Source organism: Felis catus, chromosome E3, assembly GCF_018350175.1.
Source record: "Felis catus isolate Fca126 chromosome E3, F.catus_Fca126_mat1.0, whole genome shotgun sequence".
Taxonomy (NCBI): domain Eukaryota; kingdom Metazoa; phylum Chordata; class Mammalia; order Carnivora; family Felidae; genus Felis; species Felis catus.
The window spans coordinates 18,724,400-18,752,190 of record NC_058383.1 but is presented as its reverse complement, the minus strand read 5'-3'; the positions used below and the strand labels follow the sequence as shown (position 1 = coordinate 18,752,190).

Genomic DNA, 27,791 nt, shown 5'->3' with positions numbered 1-27,791 from the left:
ATGTGTCTCAGTTGTCCGATAAAACTTTCTGCAACGACAGATGTTCTGTATCGACACTATCCAGTGTGGAAGCCACTAGCCGTGTGTAGCTATTGAGCACTTGAAATGTGGCCGGTGTGACTAGGGGATGGAATTTAAGTTTTAATTAATTACGGTAGCCACATGTAGGTAATGACGACTGTATTAGTGCAGGAGCCGTCAAGGACAACTAGGCGGAGCTGTCCAGCAGAGATAGAGCTACTACAGTGAGCTGCATAAAGCAGTTTGGTGGCGATCAGGAGTGAGTAGTGGTTGAAGCCACGGACATCAGTGAGAGTGTGCAGGCAATATCGGGAGAGAGAATAGGGCCCCAGACCTAATTCTGGAAAACTAGCCGCACTTAACAGGTAGGCAGCGACACTGGAGTAGAAAGCGCCGAGATGATGTCTTAGGTCACGTTTCCCAGAAGCACACCTTGAGAGGAGGATTTGTGTGCAAGTGATTTAGTCAAAAAGTGCTACCGGAAGAAACCAGTAAGAGTGGGAGAAGTGGGAGAGGGAAGGAAAGGAAACCAAGCAAACGTATGACCTCGGGCAGAGAGTAGTTCAACTTGATCCTGCAGGGGAGCTCTGGATGAAGGTTATGCCTCAGATTTGTCCAGAAACAAGGGACATATACCCACGTTCCTCAGCTTTTGACAAAGGGATACTCCTGGAGACATCAGTTTATCAAGGCGAAGCCCCCAGTGGCCTGAAAGTGGGCAGAAAGATCTGTACTTTTGCTGTATGACGGTGGTGTTTATATGCTTAGTGTTCAAGGGGGAGGGGGTGTGCAGGGAGTATCAGATCACAAAGGTTTTCTTCGAATTTCTACTCGTAAAACCACTTTCGCAAGATTTCTCTGGTGCTTATCATTCGGTTCAATATTAACTATCGGTGAGATGTGCTGACAGTCACGAGACCCTTTAAGACTATAGCAGCCAGCACGTATTTGATCCTTGTCAGAACTCTGCAGGCTTTAGGTTAGTCTTCTAGGCTGAAGGTGAATATTTTTCTGCTTCTCTCCCTCGGCAACTTAGCGACTGCTCAGCAACTTCGGTGAGAGGGATTTTAGGGAAGCGGGAGAAGCAAAAGCCAGGTGGTGGTGGATTGAGGAGTGAAGGTGAAGAAACAGGAGGAGGACTATGGAGAGCCGAGTCCTGAGGGATGCCTGATTACACGGAAAGTCTAAAGGGAGAGGATCCAGTAGAAAGGATAGTAATTGGAGTGAGGTTTGGGGGACGGTAGAACAGTAGGACCCAGGACCCACGTTAAGCCAAAGTATTCATATAAAAGGGAGAAGCACTTCTTCTGCAGGAACAGAGGATGTGATACTCAGGATGCTTTTAGCTACCAGTAACAGAGCACCCCCCCCCCTCCCAAGTCAAGGTCTCAGCACGAAAAGAGGAGGAGCTTACTGGTTCACAGAATTGAGAAATCAGAGGTGGGATGACTTCGGGCATGGCTGAAGCCAGAGGCTCTTATAAACGTCCATTTGAACTTGGCCTCAGTCTCCTAGCTCTGTTTTCCTCTGGACTGTCTTAATCCTTAGGCAGATGGTCCCCTCATGGGTGGCCAGATGGCTCCCAGCAGCTCCAAGCGTACTTTCTACTAGCTTAACAATCGTCCTGGGGAAAGATCATAGCTTTCCCAATAGTTCCAGTAAACGCAACAGGGTTGAGTCCCATCGGCTCAGCTTGGGCCACCCAACGACTGTCTGCTGTAGAGTGAAGAATTTGGTTTTTGTCCCAGCTTCCCGGCACAGAGCTTTTTTTTTAATTTCTAAAAAACATGTGTTTGTTTATTTATGAGAGAGACAGAGAGAAGGAGAGAGAGAGAGAGAGAGAGAGAGAGAGAGAGAGAGAGAGAGAGGCAGGGAGAGAAGGAGACAGAATCCCAAGCAGGCTCCACAGAGCCTGACGCGGGGCTTGGACTCCTGAACCACAAGATCATAACCTGAGCCCACATCAAGAGCTCAACCGACTGAGCCACCCAGGCACCCCCTGGCACAGAGTTTTTGCTAATGAGGTAACTGATGGCAAGCCCCTAGATAGCTTCAGGCGCTAAGCTGGTCACCAGAAAGACTAACTTTGTGATTAGAGGCTTGGGATTTTTAAAAGTTCGTTTATTTATGTAAATAATCTCTACACCCAACGTGGGGCTCAAATTCACTCCCCCTCCCCCAGACCAAGAGTAACATGCTTTTCCGACTGAGCCAGCCAGGCTCCCCAGAGGTTTGGGATTTTGAGGCAGCTGGACCCCTGCCTTCCCTGGAGATTGAGTTCAGTCACACGGCGAGGACTTCATCAATCACGTCTAAGAAATGAAATGAAAAACTCTGGGCACTGAAACTCAATGGGGCTTCCTGGTTGGTGACCACATTGATGTGCCGGGAGGGTGGCATGCCCTGGTTCCATGGAGGGCACGCAAGCTCTGCCTGTGGACCCTCCCAGACCTCACCTCACTCTACGTGATCTTTTCATCTGGCTGTTGCTAAATTGTATTCTTTACTATAAAACTGTGATCGTAAGTGTTTTCCTGCATTCTGTGAGTTGTTCTAGCAAATTATCACACCTGAGGGGGGTCATGGGAAACTCCCGCATCTGGAGCAGGTTGGTCAGAAGTGAAGACGGATGGGACTCCCCTTGCAGCTGGCGTCTCAAACGGGGACATTCTTTTTTTTTTTTTTTTCAACGTTTTTATTTATTTTTGGGACAGAGAGAGACAGAGCAGGAACGGGGGAGGGGCAGAGAGAGAGGGAGACACAGAACCGGAAACAGGCTCCAGGCTCCGAGCCATCAGCCCAGAGCCCGACGCGGGGCTCGAACTCACGGACCGCGAGATCGTGACCTGGCTGAAGTCGGACGCTTAACCGACTGCGCCACCCAGGCGCCCCACAAACGGGGACATTCTTGTGGAGGAGGGAGCCCTTACTTAGCTTGTGGGGTTTGAATTAACTTTGGGTTAGTTAGTTCAGAGTTAGTCCCAGAACTGAACTTCAGCACACCAGTTCGGGTTGAAACAAAAATACTAACCCTGAACCAACATTTGTGATCACAAGGGTAGATGATGCTGATTGGTAAAGTGCTGGATCACGGACCCGTCGTCTGAAACTGGGATGGGCTGAGCACTGCGGAGTGTGGCTCTTCAAAGGAAAGCTATGGTCTCTGTCAGAAGGGGAAGTGGTTGCTTGGGGGATTCTTCTGGAGGTCATCTTGACCCTAGCGCCCCCCTGGCGCCAAGAGATGGGGATTTCTCCTATTTTGTCCTCTTTCCTGGGATGTCAACTTCAGCTTTGGTGCTTTGGTCAGGACCTCCTGCCCCTCCACGTCATACTGTGCTCAACCAGGGTATTTTGACAACACAAAGTACTCTCGCTTCACTTAGGCTCTGCCTCTGAACCCACAGGCACCATTCCCCTCGCTTCCGCCAGTCTTTCTCCTTCTAGTTTCACGCTTCAAGGGGTGGCCTCCTGGAGGAAGCCATGCACAGCCAACCCAGCTAGGCCACCTCTGAAGTGCCTTCTACTCAGTAGCTTTTGTGTGACATGCACAAAGCACTTGCAACCGGAATGTCTCCAGTCGCATCTGAGTGACAGGGGTGTGATCAGAATTCGGTGTCTGGAAGGAAATCCAGGGCCAGGAGCGGGGTGGGTAGTGACTGGAAGCAGAGAGGAGGCTGGTGCTGACCTGGCCAGGGCAGTACAGTGGGGTTAGAACCAAGGAGAACGTCCAAAGAGATCGCTGAGGAGGCACTTCCAGGCTGGCCGGTGGGGAAGACTGAAGAATGCCCTTGAGCTTCCAATAGGTCTGTTGAATGGCACTAGGACAAAGTTCTAGGTCCTTGTGCCCCATCTGTCACTGAGTTGCTGGCTAGCCTAGTACTTATTTCAGTGACATCAGACCCCACGCTCCCTTCAGAGGTTACAGCTGTAAGAAATCCTATAGATTGTAAAATTTAACTTCATCACTCCATCCCCATTTTATAGATAATAAAGCAAGAGCTTCAAAAGTTGCAGTGGCTCACCTTTAACTTCAGCGTGAACGTGAATTCATAACTTGCTTGCCACTGAAAACGTCAGGACCCTTAATAAGCCCAACGCAAATGCTCAACTGAAATAATTCAACACATAATTCCTTCAACCAATGGTTCTTCACCTGCGTGTCAGGCACTCTTCTTGGGGTAAAAAAGCAGCTCTTACTGTCATGACCTGGTGAGACAGAAAACAACATCAACCCCACAAACCAACCAACAGGCAAACTGAGAAAATAATTTCAGATATTTAGGGGCTATGAAGAAAACCAAACAGGACCACTGATGTAGAGGGGAGCTGGGGGCTACTTTAGATAGAAAAGGTGACAGTTGGGGCGCCTGGGTGGCTCAGTCGGTTAAGCGTCCGACTTCAGCTCAGGTCACGATCTCGCGGTCCGTGAGTTCGAGCCCCGCGTCGGGCTCTGGGCTGATGGCTCGGAGCCTGGAGCCTGTTTCCGATTCTGTGTCTCCCTCTCTCTCTGCCCCTCCCCCATTCATGCTTTGTCTCTCTCTGTCTCAAAAATAAATAAACGTTAAAAAAAAAAAAAAGGTGACAGTTGAGGGGGACCATAATGGCGGAAGAAATAGCCTGGGGAGAAAGCTACAGGGAAGGACGCTGCAGGAAGAGGAAACAACCAGTGCAAAGAGCCTGAGGTAGAAACAATCGTGGGAGGTCTGTGGAACAGAAGAATGGCCAGTGTGGCCAGGAGAGAGGGTGAGGGAAATCACAGGAGACAGGCTCCAAGAGATGGGCCACAGGGAGGAGTTTGGATTATTGATTTTATGACAGCTTTATTGATATATAATCCCCCCACCATACAATTTGGCCATTTAAACTACGGGTTGGGATTTTGTTCTAAGTGTTGTAAGGAGTCATGGAAGGGGGGTTAATTTCTGATCCGCATTTTATTTAAACTTTATACATTTCAAAGGGAATCTTTATTTTTATTTATTTTTTAAAGTAAACTCTATACCGTGTGGGCCTCGATCTCATGACCGTGAGATGAAATCAAGTCACGTGCTCTACTGACTGAGCCAGCCACGTGCTCCTTCCGATCCACATTTTATTATCTTTTTTAAATGTTGATTTCTTTTGAGAGGGAGAGAAAGGGTGCGAGCAGGGAAAGTGCGGAGGGAGAGAGAGAATCCGAAGCACAGAGCCTGAGAGAGAGAATCACAGAGAGAGAATCTGACAGCACAGAGCCTGACCCAGGGCTCGAGCTCACGAACTGGGAGATCGTGGAGCTGAAACCAAGAGTCGGGACGCTTAACCGACTGAGCCCCTCGGGCACCCCCTGATCCACATTTTAAAGCCTGGTCTGACTGCTGTGTGGACGGTGGATTGGCCAGATATTGAGGGGAACGGGAGCTGGGAGAGCCATTGTAGAGGCCAGTGAGCTAACCTAGGTGACAGATGATTCTGGACCGAACCACAGTGTCAACAGTGGAGACAGACAGAAGTGGTCACCTTCAAGGTATGTTTTGGAAAGATGACCAGCAGGACTGGGTTAACGGGTTAGATGTTGGGGCCGAGGGGAAGGAAGAAAAGTGGTGCTGTGTGTATTCAGATGTGTAAGCACACAGCCTGGGGAGGGCGGAGGGTCGTGTTTTGGACACGTTACGTTTGTAGCACCATGTGGTGGCACCCTTGGAAGAAGCCTCATCCGTGGTTCAAGTGCAGTCATTCAGAGGCCTACAGGGGCCAGGCAGAGGATACAGAGATAAAGGAAGCCCAGTCCTGGCCCTATTCAGGCCACTCAGTCTCAGAGAGGGGAAACCAAGAATTAGGCCTCAGGGTATTAAATGCTGTGAGACAGCTTATCTGTTAGGATGTATTTGAATGTAGACCACAGATGACTCTGACACAGTCTGACTTAAATAATAAGGACATTAGTCATCACACCTCAAGGAGTCATCTAAAACCCTCTGCCTTTTGCCCTCTTCTGGATTTTGGCTTCATCACTGACTGGAAATAAGGGCAGAGTAGTGCCAGGCTTCACATCCAGACCCAGCAACACCCAGAGTCAGATGGCGGTCCCTCTCTTCAGTGTCTCCTTAAGAGTGAGGGGCCCTTGGGGCGCCTGGGTGGCTCAGTCGGTTGAGCGTCCAACTTTGGCTCAGGTCATGATCTTATGGTTCACGGTTTCGAGCCCTGCGTCGGGCTCTGTGTGATAGCTCAGAGCCTGGAGCCGGCTTCGGATTCTTGGTCCCCCTCTCTTTCTGCCCCTGCCCCACTCATAGTGTCTCTCACAAATAAAAATAAGCATTAAAAAAAAAAAAGAGGGACCCTTCCCTGGAAGCCCCCCAAAGGAGATTCCTCTTACCAAACGCTGGCCCCAAAGAAGTCACCCCCTAAACAACCTCCCCGGCAAGGAGAATAGGACCACCAGAAGCAGACCTGTCAGGATTTATTCCCGGAACTCGGGGAAGGGCCACCTTCAACAAAATCAGGGCCCTGCCTGGAGGAAGACGGAAAAATGCTGTTAAGCGGGAGCTCCAACGTATAGATTGCTAGGGGGGGCCCAGAAGGCCATTTGATTTCAAGCGTGTCTTTTTAGAGTTCAACATTCTGCACAAAGAATGCAGTTTCTCTCTCTTTTTTTTTTTAATTTTTTTTTCAACGTTTATTTATTTTTGGGACAGAGAGAGACAGAGCATGAACGGGGGAGGGGCAGAGAGAGAGGGAGACACAGAATCGGAAACAGGCTCCAGGCCCCGAGCCATCAGCCCAGAGCCCGACGCGGGGCTCGAACTCACGGACCGCGAGATCGTGACCTGGCTGAAGTCGGCCGCTTAACCGACTGCGCCACCCAGGCGCCCCACAGTTTCTCTCTTTATAATCATACAAAAGACACGTCAGAAAGAGAAAAAACTTTCTCTACGCAAATTCACAGCCTCCTGAAGTCCTGATTGTTTTCCACTTCCTTTGTCGCTGTCCCCGCCGCCCCCTCCTCCCAATGCTGTTTTTCTATGGCAGCCAGCCTTCCACCTTCATTCGGCACCACTCACGAGCACACTCCCAGGTGGCTGGCTCCCCACATCTCTGCAAGTCTGAGCCCACTCTATTCCTACTTCATCCAGTGGCTATACCAGACTCGTGCTCCCATGTCCCCGTACTGGACAGCTGTGTCACAGAGTGACACAGCTCACGTGTCAGCGAGCACGGCTGGACATCTGGGGAAATTCCGTGCTCGCGCTCCTGCTCTCCATCAGAGTCGGGCGACATCTCTCAGGCTCCTCTGATACAAGAACTACAAGAACACTGACCTATGACGATCTAGGCTTCTCTGGCCAGACACCTTCAAGTGGGGCTTTGAATCTGCCGGACTTTGGGGGCAGGAGGGTTGGGAAGTCGGACGGGTCACTTTCTTGAGGCAGAGGTGGCTTTGGTGCCATGAGCAGGAGGTGTCGCAGACGAGTCTCAGTCCTGGCGTTTAGAGTTTGGTGGCAGTGGCAGTAATAGCTGTCTTACCAGGTTCCGTAAGTTCCGTAAGGGAGCTGTTGCTCCGGCCTGTCCCACGATTCTGTAAGCTGCCCCAAACCCTTAAACACGTCCTCCTTCTGAGCAAACCAGCCAACGTAGACTCTGTTATCTGTAAATCAAGACTCCTAACTATTGCAGAGGATGCTACAGTCAACAGCGGGACAAAAGGTTTTCTCCCTCTGGACTCTTCCGAGCATGGCGTTTTTCAAATTTCAGTCATTCGTGCACCGCATTCGCCCAACTCTGCCATGCATTTATGCTACCCATATTACTTACCAACACTGGCTTTTAAGTTGACTCATTTTCTTAAGCGCAGTATTTGCTACCTTTTTTTCAAACTAATACATGTTCAAATAAACTAAAATAGAAGGGATCCGTTCAAATACCACCCCCCCCCCCCCCGCCCCAGTCTCATATTCTGATAGTGGCCAATAGTGTCTTAAGAGACATTCCTAGGAGAGGAGTGAATGAAATACAGATAAAGACAAAGAAGCTCTTTTAATTATGGCCCCGGGCCTTCCTAAGTGGAGCTGATGGGTTGGAGGGCCAGGACAGATGTCTTAGCAAGTTCTTCATTTTATTTGAAAAGTATATTGGCAGTTAAAGGACAGTACAGTGGTTAAGTGCATACTTTTCTTGGAGTTTAGCGGTATTGGGTTCCTAAATCACCCTGAGGCTCAAGTTTTCTCACCTGTAAAACGGGGGAAAGAATGGCTTCAACCACAAGCGGTAACACTGGGAATGCTGAATGTGAACCAATATAAAGCATTTGCACAACGCCTGATCCACACAAAGCTCTAGTTCTGAGTTTCCCAAACTCCTTTGAGCTTGGGAAGCTGTGTGTTATAAATCAAGAGTTTCCCCGTCTGTGCTCAGAGACCCTCTTGAATCATAATTTTTCAGGGAGGAATTAGGAAATCTATTTGAAACAAAACCCGTCAACTGAGCCTTAGGATCCGATGAGTTTCGGAAACATCAATCAGGGTTAAGCAGCTGCTGTTATCATTGCAAGGTGACGAGATGATAGATGTGAAAGCTAAAGGTCATTTGCTAGCCTTGCACTCACTCAGTCAACAGAAATTCACTGGGCACTCACTGGGTGCCCCGCCCCGTGTCAGGTGCCAGGGATACCGCAGGAACATGACAGGTTACCCTTACAGGCACCTGAGGCCGGTTCCTCAATCTTGGCATCATTAGTAAAACTGGATGAGTGGGTGGGGCGAAAATCAAGGGAATTAGCTCCTGGCCTGCTGAGGGGCTTCAGGGGTGGACGGCAGAGCTGTCCCCGCCAGCTGTGTGACCCAGGCGGGCAGGGATTTGAGGGTCAAGGACTGTGGGACCTGGAGGCCCCTGGACCGTATTTCCTGCTTCCTGTCCAGCTCATTTTCTCAGAGCCAGATGTCAGAATCTCCCCATGAAGTAGATCCTACTGTTCCCATTTTACAGATAAGAAAACAAAGACTCGGCGGAGAGATGTGTCACACTTGCGCCCCACCCGCGAAAGGCTCCCAGGCCCACCTCTCTTCGCCTGGCCGCAGGGCCTGGTCCTACCTCCGGCGGCGGCGGCGGCTCAAGGGCCGCCAGATCTCTCGCCAGACCCCCGCAGTGGGTCGGACTCCAGGGGGCTTTGAGCCAGGCCGTTCCCGAGCAGGCCGCGCCGGGGCCGCCGCCGCCGCCGCCTCCGCCTCCCGGAGGCCGGCACCCTCGCTCCAGACCCGGCCTAGCCCTACGGGACTCCCACCACCAGCGCAAACACAGCACGCCCCACCCGGAACTACAACTCCCGTGAGCCTGCGGGGCTCTGGTGCGCGACCGGACGCTCCACGTCGGTCCCCGGCGCCGCCAAAGACACCTGCGTTGCCCCGTCAGTCCGCGAGGTTCGAGGTCCGCGAGCCTTGTGGAAACCGTCTCCCTCCCTCCCCGCCCGCGAAACACCAGCACCTTCCGGGCGTCGCCTTTGGTCCCACGCCCGGAAGTCGTAAAGATGGCCATAAAAACTGGAGGCTAGAGGGACCGCGGCTTGCCCTCCCTGTCTTCACTTCCGCCGGAAGTGACCTCCGGTCTCCCGTGCCCTTTCCTTTCTGCACGCGCGGGCGCCCTGGACCGGGTACTCCGGGCGCGAGTACGACCACAATGGCGGCCACCACCCTGCTGCGCGCGACGCCCCTCTTGAGCGGTGAGGGGGCGGGGAAGGCGATGGCGGCCCGGGACGCTTGGGGCGTCGTCCGGAGTGGCCGGGCTCGGACCCGCGCTCTGATTCCAAGCTTCTTCCCCGGCAGGTCTCGGCACCGGCCCGACCCCGCTGTTGCAGGGTCTGTTGCGGCCGCTGAAGGCCCCGGCACTGCCCCGCTTGTGCCGCGGCCTGGCCGTGGAGGCCAAGAAGACCTACGTGCGCGACAAGCCCCATGTGAACGTGGGCACCATCGGCCATGTGGACCACGGCAAGACCACACTGACCGCGGCCATCACGAAAAGTAAGCGGGGTTGGTTAGGGACGTCCGGCAACGCCCTCTCTGCTGGCGGGACCTGGAGCCGGGGAGGTGCTGTTGGAGGTGGCGTGGCCCCAGGGGCCAGAACTTGGGCGAGCCGTGGGCGGGAAGATGCAGGAAACACATTCCCCCTGCACACAAAAGTGTTTGTGATGCAGAAGTTGGGGAGCCCGAGTGGCTTCTTTCTAGCCGTGGCCGGTGCTCTGTAAGCAGAGGCTTTTACCCTAGAGAATTCGCAGGGCTGGACCTTGAGGCCTTTTAACGTTTCTTTCTGACCCCAGTTACCTCTGCTCAGTTGCTGAGGGAGGGGGTCAAGGAAGTGTTATTCCCCCAGACCGTCCTTTGTGTAGGTGGAGATTCAGGGTGTGGCTTGAGCCTTGCCTCTACTCCTGGAACTTTACGTGAGAGGTTTATTCTCTTCCTTCCCCTTAGTTTTAGCCGAGGGAGGTGGAGCCAAGTTTAAGAAATATGAAGAGATTGATAATGCCCCTGAAGAGCGAGCCCGTGGAATCACAATCAATGCAGCTCACGTGGAGTATAGCACTGCCGCCCGCCACTATGCCCACACCGACTGCCCGGGTCACGCAGATTATGTGAAGGTGAGAGAGTTGCTGGGTGTGGGGCCAGGGGCTGTCTCCTGCCAGGAAAAATGTTGGACTGGTGGGGGAGGTTAGGATATTCAAGGTGTGTGGGTTGAGGTCACGGATATCTGGGCACGCCCACTCCAAGGTGGGTGGCAAGGAGATGGCAGAGAAAGGTGGGCCTCAGTTCCTAACCGGTGTGCTTGGCTAGATGGACGTGGAGCTGAGGAGGTCCTTGAACTAGGCTGTTTCCTCTCCTACCCAGAATATGATCACAGGCACCGCCCCCCTCGACGGCTGCATCCTGGTGGTGGCGGCCAATGACGGCCCTATGCCCCAGACCCGAGAGCATTTATTGCTGGCCAGACAGGTACTCAGAGCCTGGGGAGGGGTGGAAAGAGGAAGAGTGGGGAGTTGGTCCATTCAGGACACCATGTCTCTCTGTTTCCCGTCTACAGATTGGAGTAGAGCACGTTGTGGTGTATATAAACAAAGCAGATGCCGTCCAGGACTCTGAGATGGTGGAGCTGGTTGAGCTGGAGATCCGGGAGCTGCTCACTGAGTTTGGCTACAAAGGGGAGGAGACCCCGGTCATCGTAGGCTCTGCCCTCTGTGCCCTTGAGGTGAAGGCGGGCTCAGGCAGGGGCTGCTGGTGGCAAAGGATGGGGCTGGAGGGGCATCCGGAGCTCTGCTGGGAGTCGGGGGAGTGTCTCTTAGTAAGAGAAGCAGAATGAAAATTTGAGTCCTGTCACCTCCCCCGCATAGCAACGTGACCCTGAGCTAGGCCTGAAGTCTGTGCAGAAGCTGCTGGATGCTGTGGACACTTACATCCCAGTGCCCACCCGGGACCTAGAGAAGCCTTTCCTGCTGCCTGTAGAGTCTGTTTATTCTATTCCTGGTGAGGACCGTGTGTTCACTTGCACTCCTCTCTGGTGGTAGCCTGGCCCCGGGTCCCTGAGGTGTCGTGTTCTGTTTCTTCCCAGGCCGGGGCACGGTGGTGACAGGTACACTAGAGCGTGGCATTCTGAAGAAGGGAGACGAGTGTGAGTTCCTGGGACATAGCAAGAACATTCGGACCGTGGTGACAGGTACAGGAAAGATGCCTTGGGACCCCGGGGGCTGGCTCCACGATTTCCCCTTGTAGCTCCTTGGTGCCTTCCCTCCGTCCTTGATCCTCCTCCTTCCTAGGCATTGAGATGTTCCACAAGAGCCTGGAGAGAGCAGAGGCAGGCGACAACCTTGGGGCCCTGGTCCGAGGCTTGAAGCGGGAGGACCTGAGGCGTGGCTTGGTCATGGCCAAGCCAGGGACCATCCAACCCCACCAGAAGGTGGAGGCACAGGTGAGGGCTCCAGGGGATGGTGGGCATCACTGAGCCAGACTGTCCTCTGCAAAGAGGCAGTGTTTCCAGCCAAGCACAGCTTTACCCTTGCTGCTCTCTCTTCCAGGTTTACATCCTCAGCAAGGAGGAGGGTGGCCGCCACAAGCCTTTTGTGTCTCACTTCATGCCTGTCATGTTCTCTCTGACTTGGGACATGGCCTGTCGTGTCATCTTGCCACCAGGGAAGGTATAGTGCATATAGGGAACGTGAAAGAGTGGCAGAGACACTCTTCATACCAGCTCTACCTCACTCGTGGTGCCAAAGATGTGACAACACGGGTGACTTTTCCTTGACTGGTGTAGATGAAGCTAGTGATAGATGGGTCTGACCCAATGGGTTTAGGAGAAGTCTGTCTTCATCTAGTATTGCCTGGGTGAACTTAGCCATGCTACTAGCATTTACCCACAGAAAGATCTCCCAGGAAAGCATTCTCCCTTGAAGAATTATATACTGTGCATAACAGCTCAGAGAAGTCTTGTGACTAAGAAGCCTGCATGGCCTAGTTTCCTTTCAACATTGGACCTTAGGAACACTGGTCACAAGTCCTTTGGTCTTCAAATATGTTTACCTCTGCTGGTGGCTGGAGTGAAGCTGTCCCCAGAAAGGATCTCCCTGCTGCCATTTCCTGTAACTTTTAACCTTGGTAGGCAGCAGTTGGGGGAAAGGTGCCCCGAGGGCCGTGCCTGAACCCTGTCTCTGCCCTGTCCAGGAGCTTGCCATGCCCGGGGAGGACCTGAAGCTCAGCCTAATCTTGCGGCAGCCCATGATCTTAGAAAAAGGCCAGCGTTTCACCCTGCGAGACGGCAACCGGACCATCGGCACTGGCCTCGTCACGGAGACGTTGGCCCTGACTGAGGAAGACAAGAACATCAAATGGAGTTGAGTCTGGACTCTGCTTAGGCTCTCTTGAGTTTGAGGCTGCACTGGCCAGCGTTCTCTCCTGCTTCGATGCCCCCTTCCCAGGGCATGGGCTGCTGCCTAGCAGTGCAGCTAGACGGACACTTCTCATGGTCAGGAGGGGCCCACGGCCTGCCAGGTGAGGTAGGTCAATAAACTGTTCTGTGAATAGGGAGGTTGTGTCTCTCGTGTCCTTGGTCTAAGTTGGAGAGGATGGAGGAGTATAAACAGGGAGCCTGGGACACATGAGCTCGTGTGCTGCCCTTCAGTTCACGTCTGTGGTACCGTTTTGGAAAAGCTTTGCGTTTTCAAGTGATCCCAACCACTGGGACGTAAGGAGAGGAGGAAAGCTGGTCTAGCGAACTGGGTAGGATCGTCTAGCAAAGTGCCGTGGCAGGATACTGCTGGCTGTCCTGGGGGAGACGCAGCATGGGTTCGGCTGAGGTGCCAGACACACCTCCCGTGCCTGGGGAGTAGTTACTAGGCTGTTAATGTCTACCTGCCCTCGTCTAAGCGCTAAGATACTGGACGCTGCAGCTCACCTCCAGGACCAACACCCAGCACCTAAGGAGGTCCCTGAACTAGTCTGTGTGCTTGATAGGTTATCCCCACTATATATTACCAATTCCACACACAGGACAATCTTCAATTGGAGGTTTCATTGTATAACTTTAAAACCTTCAAAGATGAAGGTTTAGAGCATGTACCGAGATTTAAAATTGAGAGGACTTTTTACCAGATAAATGGGGAGTAAAATGCTTGAAAACTTGAAATGACTGACCAGGATGCTGACCCCAAACAAAAAAGGTTAGCTTCCAACAGGGACTAACGGGCACCCCTTTTAGCCTTGCTTCCTGACAAATGAGCCTGTTCCGCACTGACCAGCCTTCCAGAGTGGGGAGGTTCTTAGGCCCAACCTAAGAGCTGTTTTGAGAGTCACCATCCAACCTGTGACTTCACAGCACGGAAGTGGGCTCAAGAAAAGGACAGCAGCAAAAAGCACTTCACGAGAAGTTCTGTCCAAAGATAGGGCAGGTTTGCTTTAGTCAGTGAGCAAGGCTGAAAGGTTTCCCGGGATTCCTGGTGGGACGAAGCAAAGTTCTCTTCCCTGAGGAGGACCACCCAGCACCCACAGCAATTCCATCTCGGTACTTCGGAGACTGGTCTCCATCTGCACCGGAGACATTCTGAGCTCATCTGGCTTTCTGCTGCTGCCTCTTCCATCAGTGCCCCACCCCCAACCACAATTGCCATCCCTTAAGAGAGCTCTTCCACTGGGGACCCCCACCCCTGCACATCTGTTTTCTATTTACCTCTATATACCCACATCATGCCCCCCAACTACCAGGTTTCCAACCCTCACACCCTGGATCTGTAGCCTGGTATGTAATCCTTTTCCTGCCCTGCTCCTCAGCTCACCTTCTCTGGCTTTGGTCCCATCTGAAACACCCCTGCCTACCCACGAGTACTAGTGCCACCTCCCTGATGCTCTAAGGAGGAAATGATTTTCAATTAAAACAGGTGCCTGGGTGGCTCAGTCAGTTGAGCACTGGGACTCGGGACTTCAGCTCAGACCACGATCTCATGGTTCAGGAGACTGAACCCTGTGCTGATGGTGTGGAGCCTGAGATTCCCCCCCGCCACACACGTTCTAACCTTTTAGAAACGTGAACTTAAAAACTACATACAAACCTGAAATCTCAAGACAAGGCCAACATCAACATGAGAGAACAGTCCCCGGGAGGCTGGGTGATGTGTGGCAGTGAGAGGCAGAAGGACCAGCACCCACAGACTGTACTGCTACCCACACCCACTGCTGGGAGCCACCTCATGACACCTAAGACTTGACAGCTGCTATCTTACTCTTTTTTCCAGAGGAAACCATAGGCAGGTTAAGTTAGTTTAAAATTTTATTTTTTTTAATTTTTTTTTTAATATTTTTATGTAATAAAAAGTAAAAGTCCTTGTCCAACCATCCTTGTAGGGCATCTGTCTGTCTGTCTGTCTCTCACGCCGGTCACTCAAGTTAATGGGGAAGAAAGAAACAGGGGGGCCCAAGTCTGAGGTTATAAATAATAGAAAATAAAAGATCTTCCGTCTCCAGCGGGGGATAGATGAGAGGATGGGAGGGCAAGATGGGGTGGGGATGGGCAGGGGCAGAGCAGGAACCCCCCACCCCCGCTGGACCCTGGCCCTGCCCACTTCGAGCCCCGCCCCCCCTTCAAGGTGCTTGGCAGGAATTCCCCAGCTCCCCCGGGGTAAAGGGGGGTTTGGGGGGCTGGGACTGGTCCGAGCTGCTGGGGGAAGAGACATAGATCACTCTTCCCTCCACTCATGGAGGTCTCAGGTCGCGGCCAGGACAATCTTCAGTTCCCCGGGGGGTGGAAGGGGAGCTGCTGGGAGGGATGAGATTGAACTGGTTGGAGGGGAAAGAGAAGAGAGCAGGAGCATTAGAACCCAAGCAGCTGTCCCTTCATCCAATGCCGTCCAGTGTGGGGTGTGGGGGGAGTGTGTGGGTAGGAGCGGCCTCCTCAAGGTGTCTCATGGGGCTGTCAGAAGCACAGATCAATCGCTGTTTCCCAGTGAGCCAGAGCCCTTACTCGTGTGCCCAGCTCAGCCCCCCACACCCCAGCCTGGCCCTGTCTGCTGCGCTGACCTTACCTCGGCTAAGTCAGGAGACAGTCGGGGTCACTGAGAGCTGGGGAGGCAGTGGGGAGGGGGGCTGCTGGATCACAACTGAGCGAGGACGGAGGGAAGCAAAGGACAGAGCCAGGAGCAAGCCCCTGGCGGCGGCGACTGTGGCTTCTGCCCACCCTACATACTTCACAGACAGGTGCAGGTCGGCGGGCGCCCTGTGGGACAGCCCTGCCTCCAAGACCCCTCACTCCCCTCCCAGAACCCGTGCATCCTGCCCCACCTGCAGCCCATCAGCTCTTCCATGCCAAATTCCCCCAGCTAACGAGAACTCACGAATCCTGTCATCGGCTCCTCCTGGAAATCCAGGCGCCTGGCCAGGCTGCTCACCTTGGGGGTGTCCGATGTAGGGGTAGGGTGAGGGTGTGGAAGCTGAGAGTGCAGGCACCCCACTCTGGGGCACCGCGCCTTGGGGGGGGCCCCCATGGCTCTGGGGTGGGTGCAGCAGCATCACCTGGGGCGGGTGGGGAGCCCCAGGGTGAGGGGGCGGGGCTGCTGTGATTCCAGTTTGGACATGGGCCTGCAGAAAACAACAACAAAAAATCCCAGCTGGGAGCACCCCAGAAGCTACACACAGGCTCCGAGAAGCCTGGTGTTCAGACCACTGAGGAAAGGGGCAGCAGGATAGCCCCAGGACCCGGGTCCTGATGGCAAAACGGACCCATAGAAAGCAAGTCCCTTGGGCTCTTACCTGGGTAACATGGGCCATGTTGGTGAAGCCGTGGGGCAGCTGCTGGTGGGCATGGATGGCATACACAGCGGCTGGCTGGGGGAAGCTGCTCTGAGGGGACTGGGCAGAAGGTCCCGGTGGCAGAGAAGGCGGCGTGCCTGTCAGGGCCCCTGGGTGGTACAGATTCTGCTGTGGCTGTCCACTGCCCAGGTGTGGGGCCTGCCCCGCCTGGTGCTGTTAGGGGGAGGGGAAGGGTGAGTGCCACCCCACTCCTCGGGTACCAGGCCTACCCCCCCACAACTCCCGACCCTGCTTGAAGGGAATGAGCCCCCGGCTCCATCCCCCTCCTCCAGCCGCCCACTCCTGCCCCAACCACTTGGATCCCCCATGGCAGGCACCTGGACGGGACTGGGGGCCGCATGCTGGGACTGCGGCTGGCTCCCAGTAGGCGTGGTGGCCGGCTGCGGCTGGTGGGCATGGAGCTGCGTAGCATGGTGTGGATAGGACTGGTGAACGGTGGCTACAGCAGGAAAGAGGGAAGGGATCAGCGCCAAGCACACCGGAGAGGACTAAGGAACAGTCTTCGGGAAAGGCACAGAACTCACCATACAGGGCTTGGGGGGTGGGCTGCTCTGCAGAAGGGTACTGAGGGGTGGAGGACGACACAATGGCCTGGGGATGGCTCCCCGACGTCAGCATGCGTGGGTTGCTCTGAAGCATGGGGGCGAACACCGGCTGGAAGGACAAGAGAGGAGCGGTGGGCATGTCGCGCTGCCCGATAACCTGTACACGGCACGACTCCGGCTTTGCCGCAACCACCTTGTTTAACGTTCACAAGGGTGCAAAGCAAGGAGACGCCGTTTTACCTGCGCTTTAGAGAGTACCAGTGCTTTGCTACGGGTCCTGCCGGAGCCAGGACCGAAACCCGAGTGACCCTCAGCTCTGTACTCCCGTCTCCCTCCCGTACCTCAGTTACCTGCGAGGGGTAGTGGGCCATTGGCTGCATCATGGCAGGCTGGCCCGGGAACTGCTGCGGGGTGTAGGGGATGTAGGAAGAGTACGGTGTGGCAGCCACAAGAGGGGGGCCAGCGGCGGCGGCGGCCTGCATCATCGGAGGGGCTGAGGCTGGCTGGTGTTGGTCCGAGCGCTGCGGGGGCAGGGAGCCTGGGGAAAGGGAGAGAACGCCAAGCTTAAGTTCCATCTGCCAGGAGGCAACGAGGCAACACCACCCCCCTGCCGCCGAAGCAGCCCTGCCAACTCTGCTCACCTTTTGCTCCCCGGTACTTGCCCTGCTGTCCAGGCACGGAATTGGATACAGGATATGGATACATCTGAGGTGCCTACGAACAAGGATACAAATGAGGCTGAACAGCTTGCTAACAAATGCCCAGAACAGGCCTGGCCCGGTCCTCACCAGCCCAGCCAAGCCTCTTAGCCTAGACTCACTCGGTCTCTCCTCTTACCTGAACAGCTGGTCCCATGTGGATCTGAGGTATGTAGGAAATGTACTGGGGGCTATAGAGCCCACTCTGGCCTGCTGTGAGCACCGGGATGGAAGGAGTTGAGTGAGTCCGGGGCCCCGGAGAAGTCGGGGTACTGGTGGATTTATTCTGTAGTAAGAGACAACAGAGGATGCGTGCATTTTGATCTCTGTATGCCCCTCCTGGGCTTATAACAGTAACGGAGCGCTGCACGCCAGATACACTCTACCCTTCATCTTGCTTAAGCCTCACGCTGAACCCCCTGAGACGAGTATTCTCAAAATACAGGTGAGGAAACAAAAGCCAAAAGTTAAATGGCTTGTCATTCAAGCCAAAATCAGGGATCTGAATGAAACCTATATTCAGAACTAGCCCAACACACATACTCCCTGAGCTAAACCCTAAACACATAAAAACCTGCCACACATATCGTGACCCCTCGCCCCCAACCCTGACACGTTTGCCCTAGAGCAGCCCTACTTTCACGACCTCTCTCCCCATGCTCTCTCTCCCCACTCCCAAGCCTCCCTCAGAGAAACCAGTCCACCTTCGCCCATTCCATCTCACCACAGACAGCAGAGGCTTTGTGGGATTAAATTCCTTGGCATTGGGGTTCAGCGTGGACTTCTTCACTTGTCTGTGAGAGAAAAACAAAGTCAATCTTCACAGTTTGCTCATCTCCCCCGACACTGCCCAGCTCCCCATCCTACTCACTCGGCAACAGGGCCCTCATCCTTGTCATCTCCCTTGATGAGGCCCACCGGGGGGCTGCCAGTCTGGCTCGGGCAAGGTGGCGGGGGCTGCTCTGGCCCCTCGGTGGCTCCTGCCGGCGGCAGGGGTGCTTTGTCCTCCTTATCCGATACGGACTCCGTCTTGGAGGAGACTGGGGACCCCATTGGCTCTGAAGTCAATAGACCATCAACCTCCTTCTCTTTCCCTTTGGCCTCCTCCTTTAAGATCCGGGGAGGAAAAGGATCCAGGCTGGTCTCAGGGGAGCTACTGGACTGCAGCTGGAAGGAGAAACGCACACATACAGTGCCCAGACAGCTGGTCCAGACCCCAGGCGTGGCTTCCTTCCTTCCTTCCTCCTTGCTTGGTCTCATCTCTTCTATTCCACCTAGTCCTGTGCCTCTTCTATAAGCCCCCTCACCCTCCCTCCATCCTTACACCCTGGCTCACTCCCATACTCCTCTCACCTTAAACTGGGCCCCAAACTTTCTCAATTCTTCCAGTTGAAAGCGTTTCTGTTCATTCTGAAGGCCAGGGACTATGAAAAACAGTGAAAAAGGAAAAAATACGCATTTCTTTTTTCAAGGTGGCTACAATGCCAGTAGCCCAAAGGACGAAGAAAACAAGAAAAAAAAAAAAAAAAAAAAGGCTTGAGAGTTCTATAGAACAAATTAGGATCACATGACTGACAAGCTACTGTTTCCCAAACCCCAACAAAACTCTTGGTACTAACTGAGGTGCTCTCGTAATTAAAAGGACACTTAGACCTCAGCGGGGGGTGGGGGGTAGGGGGTGGGGGTGGGGGTGGAAATCCTCACCTTTCCCAGCTATCCGGGACAGCTCCTGGGATTCCAGAGTTCTCCCAGGTTCCTTGGCTGGAAGTTCTTTTACTGAGCAAGAAGAGACACATGCCTGAAGGTCCTTCTGTCCAGAACCACACTTCACATTGTCCACAAGCCCTCAACCATGTGGCTCTTACCATCTGTGGGGGCCAATGAGATCTTTGGAGAAGCTGGGGAAATGGAGCCTACTCCAGGATCCACAACTGATGATGTCACAGGGATGGAAGCTGAAGAGGTTGGTACTGCTGAGCCAATGGGGGGCTCAGGACAGGAAGCCGAGATTGGGGCAGGGGCAGCCGACTTGGGAGAGCGTGGGGGATACATCCGGCCCACTGGAAGAAAAGGGAAAGCTGTACAATGGTTACTGCTGGTCAGTGCACAATGGGCATAGGGAACCTACTAGAAACACCAAATCAAGTTTATCTGTTTTTTTAAAAATTATTTGTAATGTTTGTTTATTTTTGGAGAGAGAGACAGAGCATGAGCAGGGGTGGGGCAGTGAGTGAGTGAGTGAGAGAGTGAGAGAGTGAGAGAGTGAGAGAGAGAGAGGCAGAACTGGATCCGGACTCTGAGCTGTCAGCCCAGAGCTGGATGAGGGGCTTGAACTCAAGAGCTAGGAGATCATGACCTGAGGTGATGTCAGATGCTCAACCGACTGAGCCACCCAGGCGCCCCCACCCCTTTTCCTTTAATATGCAAGGTCAAACCTAAATTCCTAGAAGAGCAAGGCAGGTAACCTAATCAGGTAAAACAGATTCCTGGGCACCATAAAAGATTAGAATGTTTTACAGGAGCAGACTCACTGTGCAGAACTTTCTGTATTTCCAAAGAAGTTGAAAATTTTCTATTTCTCCTGTCTTAAAATGCTGACAACTGGGACACCTGGGTGGCTCAGTCAGTTAAGCGGCCAGACTCTTGATTTTGGCTCAGGTCATGATCTCATGGTTTGTGAGACTAGGCCCCTGAATTTGGCTCCATGCTGACAGCTCAGAGTCTGCTTGGGATATTTCTCTCTCTCTTTTCTCCCCTCCCCTGAGCATGCTCTCTCTCATTTAAACATTTAAAAAAATAAGTAAAATGTTAACTTAAAAGTTTGTTACTGTTATTTTTTAAAGTAAGCTCTATGCCCAATGTGGGGCTTGAACTCACAACCCTGAGATCAAGAGTCACATACTTCTCTGAGCCAACCAGTCACCCTGACAACTAATTTAAACAAAAGACATCTGACAACCAAACACAAACCATGGATTGCTACATTGGTATTTCTACGGGAGGGAAACAAATTTCTTTTCTAAAAAGCATAAATTCAAAATCCCCAAAACATCTCTTTCATCTGGGAACGGTCTCCCAACCCAGCTTTCCAACAACTGACATTTACATCCCCCACAAATTTTTATTTCTTCATATAACACTGCTGAAATTTTACCTGCAGGAGGAGGTGGAACAGAAGCTTCTCCAGAGGGCCTACTGCTGGGTGAAGACAGAGTCTTGGCACCACCTCTCAGAGGCCGCTGTGCCTTAGGGGACATGCGGGAAGGGCCTATTTTTTTTTTTTTTTTTTTTAAGATGGGGAAAAAAGAGGCAGAGTATCTGCTATTACATTATCACCAACGCATCACCCTTCCAACCCACCTATCCTTTCAATTCTCCTTCCCACTTCCTTCCTCTCGGCTTCCCTACCACCGCCCCCTGCCCCCCAAAGCCCGCTTAACTCACCTCCATTGATACCACGTGTCTCAGAACCTGGGCTGGGGCTGCTATTGTCAAGATGGTGAGGGCCACGAGGTGGCAAAGAGCTAAGGCCAGGGCGGCCACCCCGGGAACTACTGCATCGAACTCCTCCCCGGGGACCTTCCCGAACTCGTTGGGGTAGAGGGATATACTTTCCCTCCCTAGGGGAGAGAGTTCAAGCAAGGTCGATTAGTCATAAAGCCCACACATTTTGGAAAAACGAAGTTTTCCCTCCCAAAACACACGTGTACATGTATACACACACACATACCCTGCCTGGCTCCGGCTTTTTGCACTGCCCCACCTGAAAATCTGTTCTAGTTAAATGTTCTGTGGCTATAAGGTTTGTGATCTTATGATGTGCCAATCCCTGACCTGACCAACCTGGCCAAAGCTCCACATTCTACCATCCTGACCTATGAGAAAAATAGTATCACGTTATAGTTCAAGGTACAGCTTTTACAGGTTACTGTTACTGGACATCATGTACACTCTGATTTCATTTGCATGAAGGGAAGAATAAGACCTACAAATGGATTAACCTACAGAGCAAAAAAGGGAAATCAAACTCATTTTTTCCTCCCTAAACCCACAAGCTTTAATCTTTGTTACCTTGAACAAATTACTTATCTCCTCTAGGCCTCACTCTTACACCTGAAAATTGGGGAAAACTACGTACTAACCTGTATCTTACATGGCTGTGAAACTTAGAAAGGAGTGTACAAAGCTCTTGGCCCCAGCCCTAGCCCGTACAGAGCCCCAAACAGACCAGGCCGCCCCCAGCAATCACCTGGATGCCAGGCTGGGGCTCTCCCGCCCTGAACCCTGCCGTTGGACTGCACTGTGCTTCTCTTCCTCAGTGCGCCCATCATCGTTCTCCATGGCGATCCGCAGGCGGTACTGGGGGCTTGATTCAATCTCTCGAGCCAATTGGGCCGCACGCAGCTCCCGCTGACGAAACTCTTCCGAGTTGTCCTTCTCCAAGGGCACCCTAAGAGGACCACCACAGATCACCACCACCCCAGTGCCAGGGGACAAGAGAAGAAAAAGGAAAAACGTTTCTATCGGTCCTATCACCAGTTCAGGCGTGTGGATGTTTAATCCCTTCAACAACTCAACATATTTAATGGGCATCTACTAGGTCCCAGGCAGAGCAACAAGGCCTATCTCTGAACCTGAGGAGTATTTACACGCACATATCAGTATGTTTTAAGTTCTAGAAGAAAAGCATGGATAAACGGACAAAAAAAGCAGTTAATTCTACCAACGAGATGGCCTGGTATTTTGAGGGGACAATATACAAGACAGATTAGGAGTGGGGAGAGGCCATCCTAGATACTCAGAAAAGAATGAACAAATGCCACGCCCCTAAGCCTCAAACTGCATCATCTAGGAAGTACCAAGACACTCACGTATAAGAAGAAAGACTGCTATCATAGGTGGTCTTCACACCATAGTTCTCCTCGTTGAACTTGAACATTTCATTGGGGTCCCATCCGTTGGACTAAGGTGGGAAGGAAGGAGAATGTTTTAAAACCCAACAAGGAAAGCAACAATGACCTGTCATACTCCTCCACCAGGCTGAAAAAAACAAAGATCTGACCAAACCAGGCGTGGAAAATAGAAACAAGGCTGGCAGGAATATCAACCAGTACTAGCAATTGTAGGACAAACTGCTAACAACTAGTAAAACCAAGGTCTTACAGGACCTAACAAATCCCTTACCAGGTTAATGTCCCAGAAAAATTTAGCGTACGTGCATGGGGACACATGTTCTAAAGTTCAGCAAGGCACTATTTCTTTTTTTTTTTTTCATTTTTGAAAGAGAGAGACAAAGCCCGAACAGGGGAGGGACAAAGAGAAAAGGGGAGACACAAAATCTGAAGCAGGCTCCAGGCTCTATCAGCACAGAGCCCTATGTGGGGCTCGAATGCATGAACTGTGAGATTATGACCTGAACCGAAGTCAGACGCTTAACTGACTGAGCCACCCAAGTGCCCCTGTAAGGCACTATTTCTAACAACAAAATAACGAGTCAAAACACCAACCAGTAAAAAAAAAAAAATACATTCTGTTGTATATATATCCATGTATACGTATATAAACAGAATAAGACAAAATCACTAAAAGCATTGAGTAGATCATGAAATAACTCAAACATGAAATAATTCAGGAACGGAAAGGGAAAGAAAATTCTTGTATGGATTACCTATAGCATCATAATGCCTTAACTCATGAGGAATTTTAAATGATTCATAGTAGTGCTTGTTTTTGGAAGGGACATGGGTCCACACGGTCCTCAATCTTGTCTATACTTTGTTAGAAAAAAAAAAAAAAAACACCTTCAAGCAAACGTTAATAGTTGTCAATCGCAGATGTTGGGAGAACAGGTATTTTTGTTTTATTTTCTGTACCTTTCCATTTGGAATCGGACTGCCGACAACAGGCAACAGTAAGAAGATTTTTCTCCCCTTCCCCAGAAGCAACTCTTGGTTCTACGACATCACAGTCAACAACCCACACTCAGACAGTAGAGTGACCCAGCTCTCGGGTTCTCAGGGAAGGGGACCGTACCATGTCAGACTCGAGGTCATAGTCATCACTGTTGCTGTCACCCCCTTCCCAGCGCTGAAGCACCTTCTCTTTGTGCTCCCCATTCACTTTTGAGTTCATGGCAATGGCTGAATCCGTAAACTTGTCTGTGGGGGCAGAGTTGAAGATCAGGAGTCAAGAGATACTTCATAGCCTTCTTCCAACACCCCCTGCCCCCAATGAGTAGTTCAGGAGCAAAGAAAAGTTTGCATGTGTCAGAGGGGGGTGAGGGTGGATGCAGCATAACAAGCCACATCTTAACTGTCCAAAAGAAGCAAGGAGTTAAAAGCAAAGCAAGGAAAACGTGAAGAACTACACCACAGGCCAGAATTCATCCACTGCATCTTAGGTATCAAGATACAGTTTCAAAAAGAAAAATCTGGCCATCCTCCTCAAAAAAAAAGATGTTTGTAAAGGGGGAAGAAGAACAAGTCCTTAACGTAACTGCTCTATGCCCTCTACTCAAAGAGTGGGTCTGGCATAAAAACTCGACACGGTACCTTTAGTAGCATAATTGAAGTCAACATTTCGGAAGTGGACAAGCATGACATCACTTGGCTTAAACACCATGGTATCCACAATGTCTTCCCGACAAGGGCCACCTGCTGGCTCAGATGCTTTCCGGTGTACAGCATCCACGGCTAGTTCAAACTATAAAAATCCCATTTCCCAACAGTAAAGGGTCAATATCAAGAAATGTGATGGTCAAAATAGGACTATTTTTCTCCTACCCTTTCTAACCTTTTTCCAACACCACAGTCACACAAATAGTCTTCTGAACATTAGCCACAGGACTAGTATTTTAACACTAAAGTACCCAGCCCTCAATTTTCCAATCCACATTTTTTCAGTGCTTCCAGCACTACTCTGGTACAGGCCTAGAGAAATGAGTAGCACACACCACAAGCCTGTCCAACACCACTCAACTCACATCTTCAGTGAGTCTGTTTCATTCTCCTTACATGCCACTGCAAAAATAAGCTAATTTGAGTCCACTAACCTTTGAGCTCAGAGTCTTGAAGATACCTTCATACGTGGTACCATTCTTCACCTTCACATCACAAGTGGAGCCCTGGAACAGAGGAATAAGAAGAGTGTCTCCAGCAAACTGGCGTACTACATCCCTCAAACAACCTACGGGCTAGGAACCCACTTACCACAACAGCTGTAAGAAAATGCAGCATTCTGGAATTGCTGTAAACACCCTCGAACACCTGTCAGTAACACAGAAGAAATAGACACTTGACACCTCCCCTTCCTTCTGAATATCCACACTCCCCTCACATCATTTCTTATTCTGAGCCCAGCTATTTGTGCACCTAATCTGTCGGATATGCCCACATGTACCTCTGTACTTTGGGGTGTGTGTGTGAGGAGGCACTCACCGGTGACTGTGGGGGGCCCTTTCCTGTGCTTTGTCCCCTATGAGAGGAAACAAAAAACTAGTTAAAAATGTTTAATCCCTCTTATACGATTTATTTCAAAGAACGTGGTATCCGACAATCACATACCCTGTGAACATGCCTATTTAGACTACAAACCAATTAACAAGATTTTCAAACTCTCATCTTACAGAGGAAGAAAGGCATAGACAGTAAAAGCCAGTAAACACATTTCCTCCAAATGCCACTAAAACAGACCTCAATCAGCAATGGTTGTCAATTCAACACAACCTTCTCACCTCCAAGGGGCCAGGACTACAGGCTTCCCCCCAAAACGCTACAGTAATCGTTAACCAATAATCCACCCCAAACATAAAAGTGAAAGCAGATTCAGAACTACCCAGTTTACGCACGTTACCTCTCAAAACAGAAAAGACAATCATTTTCACCAGCCTTACGCCCCAAACTCTGGGAGGAGGGTACTCCTTTTAGGACCCACCCTCCTCTCGACCTCTTTTACTCATTCAATATTACCCGCTCTGGGAGGGGTCACTGATCGCCCGGTAACCCTGCTCTTCGCTGGCTGATGTAACCGGCGGTTGAGGAGGGCGATGAGGGGGCCGTTGGCGGGGCTGGGGGACAGCGCAGCCGCAAAAGCCATCCACCGGGAGGCCTCGCCCGGCCTGCGCCTGCGCATTAAAGCCCACGGGCTTCCAAAATCCCCCCTCCGCGGCCAGAACCCACTGCGCCTGCGTGTACCGCCACTCTCAAGTCCATTAACCCACACGCAGAAGCAGCCGAGTGGGGTGCCCACCACTCATCCGCGAACACCAGGCGAACCCCGCCACGCACACTCCCAAACCCTGCCCTGTAGGTTACCCGCGGCTCACGAATGCCCGGGTCATAAGACAGAACATCCGCGCGCACGTACGGGAAGAGCGCGCGCGCGCTGGAGGTTCCCTGCCCGCAGTCCTCCCACTTGTCCCTCCTTCCGTTCCCCCGCCCACCCCGCTCCCCTCCTACTGGCCAGACCGGGAAGGAGGTGGTAGCAACCCGCTCCCAAGTCCCTCCCTCCCCATTGGCCAAACTGTGGGCCGCGCGCCCCCCTCCATTGGCTACGGCCGGGGACCCCTTCCCGCAGCTGACTCCCCATTGGCTGAAGCCGGGGACCGCGAGACCCTTCGTGGTAATGGAGCCGGGGACCCCGATCACCTCTTCACCCCCCCAACTCCTCGTTCTGACGGCGCTGGCGGGATGCGCCCCGCCTGCCCTTAAGGCCCGAGCCCCGAGCCCTGACTAGGCTCTGAGAGCTGAGCACGGCCCTTAAATGTCCCGGTGGCCGCCCGGGGACCCCTTCCCTCTGACCTGTTAGGACCTGAAGGGGCCCACCCCCAGCCTCACGGGAATTCCTCACTTTCCCCGGGCGCCCCTCAAAGGTGGCCAGGCTAGGTACCCGCCACGCGCGGTGTCCTCGGGTGCCGGCCGCTGGGCCGGAGCCGAGCGGCCGCCGCCGCCCCACAGCTTAGCCTCCAGCGCCCGGAAACCCACCCCTCCTCACCTGGCGCTGCCGATAGCCGCTGCCCCTGGCCTTTCCTGATGTTGCTGCGGCGGCGGCGGCTGCGGCGCCAAAATGCCCTCGGCTCCCCGGCGGAGCCCGCTCCCGGCGGCTGCTGCAGGCCCCAAGCAGGGAGTAGCGGCCGCGGGAGGCCCTGGGGGAGCCGAGGTGGAGGCCAGGGGCCCCGGGAGGCCGCCGTTGGGAGGGCTGGTGCCCCCGGGAGGCCGGCGGGCCACGGCCTGTTGCGTGGGGGGCGGCTGCTGGGGCTGGGAGGTCTGTTGTGGCGGCTGAGGCTTCAACATGATGGCAGCGTCCGGAAGGGGAATTAGGGGGAAGGGAGGGAGAGAGGAGGCTGGGGCTAGGCCCCCGCCGGAGAGCGCGGGAAGCGAAGGGGATTGGGAAGCTGGGGACCCGCCGTTGGCGGGCGGGGGGAGCCCCGCGGTGTCGGGGGTGGACAGAGACGACCGCGGCTCGAGGAAGCGCCGCGAGGCGGAAGGGGAGGGGGGTCCCGCGGGCCGGAGGAAAGCGAGAGGGCGCGAGCCGGCCTGGCGCGCGTGCGCGTCGCCGGGGAAAGAGGAGGAGCGCGCGGGCGGGAGCTCCCGAAGGGGGAGGGGCGGGCAGGAGGGAACGGCGGCGCGAGAGGTCCGCGCGCACCGGGGCGGTTGGCTCCGGGCGGGAGAAGAGAGAAAAAGGCGAATCTCGCACCCCTAGCCTTTGGAGTGGGGAAGGAGCAGCGCGGGCGCTCACGCGCGCCAAAGATTTAGAATCCCTAGGTCTCAAACAGCCCTAGGGGTTGATGCCCGCTGTCGCTTCACAATGAGCGTGTGAAGCGCTAGGGGAGGAGCCGAAGTAGCCGAGAGGAAGGAAGAGCCGGCCGCCCCGCCCACGCCGGTGGCGTAGCGTCAGGATGCCTCCGCATTTGTGTGAGATGTCACGACGTAGCGTGCAGTTCTTCCGCCATTTGGGTGCTCGTGGGCGGAGTCTAAGTGCAAAGAAATCCCGGGTATAGACTAGCGACTACCCCTGTTCGGGGGGTGGTGGTGGGCTTCTTGAGGATCTATTCTTGACCTTGTCTGCTTTAAATAAAAGACTGATAGACACTCAGCATGCTGTAGATAAATGTATGCTAAATCCTGAAGTATTTTAAACGTAAGTGATTTAAAACCTAAATGGGTTCTCCGTGCCCTAGAATGAACCCTTAAACTGTAGTGATGGAGAGAATGTTTGAAGGTCAA

At 52.9% G+C, this 27,791-nt stretch overlaps 2 protein-coding genes across 23 annotated transcripts; one reads left to right on the top strand and one right to left on the bottom strand.

Annotated features, from left to right (window-relative positions):
• Positions 1 to 8,991: 8,991 nt before the first annotated feature.
• TUFM (Tu translation elongation factor, mitochondrial) lies at positions 8,992 to 13,055 on the top strand. Its single transcript, XM_003998729.5, has 10 exons — positions 8,992 to 9,709; positions 9,813 to 10,007; positions 10,455 to 10,621; positions 10,869 to 10,973; positions 11,062 to 11,226; positions 11,369 to 11,501; positions 11,587 to 11,691; positions 11,792 to 11,943; positions 12,050 to 12,169; positions 12,693 to 13,055. The coding sequence occupies exons 1-10, from the start codon at positions 9,007 to 9,009 to the stop codon at positions 12,864 to 12,866; spliced, it is 2,019 nt and encodes a 672-aa protein (XP_003998778.4). The 5' UTR covers positions 8,992 to 9,006; the 3' UTR covers positions 12,867 to 13,055.
• A 1,717-nt stretch (positions 13,056 to 14,772) lies between these two features.
• ATXN2L (ataxin 2 like) lies at positions 14,773 to 27,368 on the bottom strand. Of its 22 annotated transcripts, none has more exons than XM_023247084.2 (24): positions 26,560 to 27,130; positions 25,005 to 25,041; positions 24,777 to 24,833; positions 24,620 to 24,691; positions 24,120 to 24,270; positions 23,602 to 23,726; positions 22,440 to 22,531; positions 21,818 to 22,018; positions 21,013 to 21,188; positions 20,723 to 20,836; positions 19,434 to 19,646; positions 19,273 to 19,344; positions 18,922 to 18,992; positions 18,440 to 18,735; positions 18,293 to 18,362; positions 17,708 to 17,854; positions 17,512 to 17,584; positions 17,221 to 17,408; positions 16,850 to 16,979; positions 16,643 to 16,764; positions 16,266 to 16,478; positions 15,851 to 16,094; positions 15,542 to 15,701; positions 14,773 to 15,273 (listed from the first exon to the last, which is right to left on the bottom strand). In XM_023247084.2, the coding sequence occupies exons 1-23, from the start codon at positions 26,856 to 26,858 to the stop codon at positions 15,547 to 15,549; spliced, it is 3,318 nt and encodes a 1,105-aa protein (XP_023102852.2). In that variant the 5' UTR covers positions 26,859 to 27,130; the 3' UTR covers positions 14,773 to 15,273; positions 15,542 to 15,546. The 22 variants fall into 22 exon arrangements, with proteins under 22 accessions (XP_023102852.2, XP_023102851.2, XP_023102860.2 ...); XM_023247083.2 differs by having other exon boundaries at positions 14,773 to 15,296; positions 26,560 to 27,129; XM_023247092.2 differs by having other exon boundaries at positions 14,773 to 15,296; positions 15,542 to 15,578; positions 26,560 to 27,122.
• Between the last annotated feature and the right edge of the window lie 423 nt (positions 27,369 to 27,791).